Here is a 6,000-nt window from a genome sequence, read left to right on the forward strand (position 1 = left end):
TATGTTTCTGCAAGGAACTGGAAAAGCCAGCTGCATTTGTTATTTTTTATTTCATTTTGTGAGTTTATAACAAAGTTGAAATCATCCTTGATTGAATCGATTAACACTGACAGTTGCAGTTCTGGGCACTGAATATATAGTGCCTCTGGTGTTAACTTGTGAGTGATTCTATGTGTGATTTTAATTGCTAGCATTGGTCAAATGCAAGCACGTACTATTTTTAGCTGGTTTAGATTAACATCCTCAGTACGGGGAGAGGAGAGCAATCTTAAAATTTTTTTACTCTTGTTAAATAGTGATATTTTTCTCCTCCTTTCTCTCAGTAGCAGAGATAATATAGATATAGATAATGTATTTGCTATATCAGAAAAGTCAATATATCTTATGCAACTTAATATTTAGTCTGTTTATTGTCATCCTTCAGCATTTCAACGAACATCAGTATAATGGATGAGTGCCCATAAAAATAGCCACTTCTGGTTGAATTTCTTTATTGTCATATCCCAAATAATCTCTCTCTCTGAACAAAGTGACATTCACAGCTATCTTGCTTACTTATCCTCAGCACAAACACAAGACCATGCCTTTTGCATCAACTAGTGAAATAATTTTTCATGGTAGAAATGAGTGTGATGTTTTGAATCAAACTTATTTTTTTCCCCACAGAAAAATGCGGATTTAATCCATTTGGGAGATTTTTGCCAGATCAGTTCTGATCACACACAAGAATTACCATAAATCAGCATATTACATTTGATAGCTTTAAGTAAAAGATGTATTTAGTTAAAAATCATGTCCCTTTTGTCAATGTACCTTGTGTTTAGTTTTGGTATTTAGGATGTTCAACTATTAAGTAGAAAAAAATGTTGAAGGATCTTCTTAGAAAGACTACAAAATGTTGTATAACGTTTATAGATTTCTCTGACAAATCAAGTATTTATTTATGCCTAAAACCATATTACTCCTACTACTGACAGAAGGAGGGAAGAAAATGTTATTTGTGAGCAATTATTTTTTGTTTTGCTGGACCAGTAAACCAAAATTCATTTGGAGTCAACCCAAACAACATTTTTTTTTTCTATTACTTCAATTCTTAGGTCAGCCTGGAACTCAAAATCTCTTATCTATCCAAAGAGATCAAAAATAATACAGCCAAAAGCTGCCTCTGTGAGAAAACTGAAAGGAGGGAGAAGGAATTTGTAAAAATAACCTATAAAGTGAATCCATTTTATAAGTTTGACTTCAGAAAAGGTTCTGATCCTGCATGGCACTCATACAGGCATTTAACACATTTCAATTAGTTACAATTATTCACATACCTAAAACCTCTTACCCACTTTAGTGTTTTACTGGCTCAAGACCCAAGGTAGAAAGAAAGCTTTATTATAGGGTTTTAATCTCCTACATGATGTAGTGTATCGGGAGTACTTCAGTAAAGTATCTTACCTTTTTGACTCTCTCTTTAAGGAATATCTTTGAAGCTATAAAAATAATACCAATAATTGTAGTGATTCTTGGCAAATCCTGTAGTTGCAGAGGCTTGATAAAATCAAGGTAACCATTACTGTTTAAAATACGTCCCATTGTATAGTGGGTGGCATGTGCAATTCACTACAAGGTAACATAACAAACAAAGGGAAAATACTTTCCCTGAACCCGAGTGAATTTCTTCTTTCTATAATTATCACCACCCCAGCAACGTGAGTGTCCTTCACCTGAAACTGTAGAACAGTGATGCTCACAATCACTGAAATGTAGTTGAAGAAAATCACCTGTCTCAATCCATTCAGTCATATTTTAAGAGCTGAAATTGTCTGCCTTTAGGATGCATGATATTTACTGTGCACAAATCTGATGCCACAGGTAGATTGTATTCCACTCTGCATTGTATTTAATCATAAGGGCTAACAACTGTGACTTAATAACACATATATCACAAATGAGCGTGGAAAGCACAGCTCTTAACCACTGCAAGGAGGAAAGTTTTGCACTATGTATTGTAATTAAAGATTAAGCATGGTGAAGCTATAGAACTGAATCAACAGTCATTTGTAATATACACCAATTACCATCATAGGGGATTGTTTTCCTGCCGCTGCCTGATCTGATTGTTGTGTATTAGCCATCGGTTGAGAACTATTCATCTTGAGGTGTTTATTGCTAGGATGCTCTTTAAGCATAGCAGTTAAACAGTGGAGAAAACATTAATGTACCATCTGTGTTAAAAACCCAGTGAAGGTAAATAACCCTTACACAGCACTGCTGAACTGGGGCTGGTTTTTAGCTCAGAAGTTACTGGGTCCGATTCTTACTTATACAAATGCTGCTTTGCACCATCTGGTCTAGAAGTGAGAGTGCTTTACCACCACAAAAGTAGGTACAGTACAGGTGACCAAATCAGGCAGGAAATCACCCCTAACCCTGGTTTTGGGATGTTCCCTGCTAGAAGAGCCCCAGGACCAACAGACATTACCAGCATGATGAAACTCCGTAAAGCAACAGTTGTCCATGTTCAGACTGAAGCACAGAGTCAAGCCAGCTACTCCAGGGCAACTCTGTGGGAGGCCACATGTTGCCTGTGAGCTTGCGGGCACAGTAAATGTGTTAGGTTAAACCTCAGTGAAAGGCTTTTTACTTCACATGCACACTGGGCTCAGTTGACTCCTCAGGTGGCAGTGATGGAGCCGTGCATCTGAGCCCTGACAGAGCCTGTTCTGAAGGGCTGGCCCCTCGTTCAGGAAGAATGGATGTTCTCGTCGGAAGAGGGAGAAGTGGCAACAGGAGGGTGATGCAGAGAGATGAGTGTTGGCCCAGTGTTCAGACGTGGACTACACACGATCCAGAGAAGCTGGTGGGAAGTGTTCCTGCCCAGCATTTTTAAAGGTAGAGCAGAATGAAGCTTCCTGATTGCTAAGGCTTGTGTGTGGAGCGATGGCCCAGGACTCTTCCCCCACTCCCTGTTTTTACCCTCTATGTAGGGTTGTATTTTTGGTAAGATGGCACAGAGGCAGGCCTAGGTATATACAGCTTTGGCACACTGGGAAGGAGATTAAAAAAACAGTAATTCTCAGTAGCAACACAGAAATCAGCCATTTGCCTGTCTCCAAGGGGTACTTTCTGCTTATTTCAGTGAAAACAGCTTTAGGCAAGAACAGGGTAACTGTGGAAAACCATGCATTTCACTTCCAAGGATTAAAATAAATGGGTTCTGTTACTGCGTAACACCTGAGAACGGTTGCTGTGCTGTCGTGCAAAGTATGGGCTCTGCTTTGCCAGTTTGTTCATGCAGAAATGTTCCAGGATTTTTTGCCTGCACAAATATTTTGGTATAACTGTCACAGTAGGGAATTAGCGATTCATTTTATTCGTTGCTAATCACATATGTGACTCAAAATACCAAAGCACAAAAAATAGCTTTGTTTCTAGTTTTACTAGCATTATCTTTGTATTTGTAGCATTGTAACATTTGATACTGGAATTTATAATAATCCAGGGGCTTTCTGCACCCCTGGATTAGCGTGCCTGTGAATATTTGCCATTTACTTCCTATGTAAGTCTAATTTTAAGACTCTGGAAGGACAAGGATCCCACCCCATGAAATAGAGTAGGGCAATAAACAGTCAATACAACTACTTTGTGACATAGTCATTTCGAAACTGGCTGACAATATTACAGACAGTGAGGAGGGAAGTGTTCATTAGTGTGGGAAAAAGTACTCAGTGTGCAGAAGAAATGTGACCCAGCCACCAGTTGAGGAGTTCCCGTGCATCGTCTGAGCTGCAATGTGTGATCCGTGTGTGCTCTATCTGGAGATAAACACATTAGTTTAAACCTCTCAAACTGATATTTAAGCATTTGCATTTTTACTGCGTTTTTGCGGTGGGCTCAGAGGGAACATGGTCGGGCAGGCTGACTCCGGGGGGCTTGGAATCAGCTCTACCCAAATACTTAGAAACAAGCAAACCCAAAACACAGGGCAGGAGGGTGCTATTGGGCTGCATGGGAGAACAGGAGTCCAGTTTTGTGACTGCTGAATTCAGGGGCTGAGGAAAATCCCTGCAGCACATGCAGGTAACGGTTGCTCACAAAACATCCCCAGGCCCCGCTGTTTAACATGAAGCATTGTCAGGGTGTGAGGCAGCAACTGTGTGTTGTCGATGGAGGGCATGGTTTCTCATTGCACTGAGGGGTAGCCCTCCTCCCTGCCTGGGGTGAAAGCCAGTGGCCGTCTCCATATCCATCTCTACATTTCAGGGTCATCAGTTCTTAAGTCTGGTTGACACCCACCATTTATACATTGCAGGAAGAGCTTTAAAACCTCCACAAAGCCTGGGACTGAAGCTTTCTCATGACCATGATTTAATTCCAATGAAAACAAAATATTTTTTATTGAATTAAAAACTTCCCCAGCCATTAAAACACCATGCCAGATCCTGAAGAGCAGAATGGTGATGAAGGCCTCCCTTTTACAGTGACATCCATTCATGTTCAACTTGAAGCTCTGCAAGGTTCCTCACTGAGTACTGATGAATGAAGTCTTTGCAGCCCTTTTCACTGCGATATGGTGCTCTCCCAGAGTGCAGGGAAGTTCAGTTACCTTGAACTTAAAATAGTCCAAACGGACCTGAAAAACATGCAAAACACTTTTGGCTTTAGTGTACTTACAGGTAGCTACAGCAACAAGCCCAAAGTGACTCACAAAATTAGTTTCCAGCAATAGTGCCACTCACTTTGAGTCTTTTTTGCCTTCCATTTCTGTACCATACTTCCTACCTTGATCTCATGGCACCAGTGCCTCTAAAACCCATGGCACTTCTAGCAGAGAGACAGGTTAACACTTGTGTTTTCTACCATTTCCTGCAGGCATCCCCAGCTGCTCTAGCAAAAAGCGTTTTGGCTGAAGTTCCAAACCAAGTCGTGGACTATTACAATGGCAAAGGGATAAAACCAAAATGTATGTCAGAGTACGAGTCTTCCAGGACACTAGCTCCATGAACCTGCCTGCACTCTTTTACAAAATTAAAAACGAAAAATGCTACTGTCTACAACTACTGTACTTAAAAATGAAACAAAAAAAAATAGCACGTTTTGGTGATTTTTAACTAAAATAACCATTTTTTTTGCATGTGTAGCCTAAAGGCTTAAATCTGTTAAGCGGTTGTATTGTTGAAAACTTTTTATGAGAAAAAAACATCCAGAAAAAAAAAAAGTGAACTCTTTACATTACAGCATGTCGCCTTGAATTAAAAAGTTATCTGTATCTGTTTTTTATACAGGTTTGTTGAAATTTTGCTAAATTTCTTATCTTTACACTGTAAAGCATTTTGAAATATTTATTGAGAGTCGATAGCCAAAATGTCTTTGGTTTAATCTGCTATGAACTGAGAGATTTTTCAAAATGGCAGATGCATGAACTGTATTTTGCATGTTTAAAATAAAAACAACACAGTTTTGCAGTTGTTGTCTTTATTTCTCTCTCTGCCACAAGGCTGCCTGCTTTCAACTTCCATATTCCAAGAAAAGGGTATAAAAGTGTTCCCAGAGATACCTGGCCTGAAGCATGGGCATTTCTAATGTTAGCAGCTTATAACATGGGCGCCCGAACATGCCCACTCAGTCTGTGGCCTGAGTAGCAATTTTTCAAAAGCCCGACACATCCAGCTGTTATATGAAGGGTTCAGACCGTAGCTGTAAAGAGATCTGGCTTGCAGGGCATGATCCATCAGGATTGCATGTCTTAAAATATGCCCACTTAATCCAAACGATCTGGCTGGCTTTCGAACGGGTTGTATTTTGGCTGCCCAAATTTATAACCTCTTATGTTTGGGAATTCTTATTTTGTTTCATTTGTATTTTTTTAATCTCTCACCCAATATCCAACTTTGTGCGACACGTTTCCCAGAAGGAATTTTGCACAGCCTGATTTTGTGACAACTAGTGATTTGTAATTTCATGCACACACAGCTCACGTGTGTGCGACAGAAAAACTGGTTTTGTACC

The 6,000-nt window shown here is 39.8% G+C and overlaps 1 protein-coding gene across 3 annotated transcripts in view; it reads left to right on the forward strand.

Moving 5' to 3' along the window:
- The window catches only part of CPNE4 (copine 4), a 243,640-nt gene extending 238,184 nt beyond the window's left edge, over nt 1-5,456 (forward strand). For all 3 annotated transcript variants that reach the window (XM_087769916.1, XM_087769913.1, XM_087769909.1), the window contains exon 16: nt 4,864-5,456. In XM_087769916.1, the coding sequence (XP_087626042.1) occupies nt 4,864-4,995 (132 nt within the window). In that variant the 3' untranslated portion in view covers nt 4,996-5,456. The remainder of the gene's footprint in view (nt 1-4,863) is intronic.
- Nucleotides 5,457-6,000: the final 544 nt, after the last annotated feature.

Source organism: Nipponia nippon, unplaced genomic scaffold (genome assembly GCF_047370975.1).
Source record: "Nipponia nippon isolate SJK-2023a ecotype South Korea unplaced genomic scaffold, ASM4737097v1 scaffold_1, whole genome shotgun sequence".
Taxonomy (NCBI): domain Eukaryota; kingdom Metazoa; phylum Chordata; class Aves; order Pelecaniformes; family Threskiornithidae; genus Nipponia; species Nipponia nippon.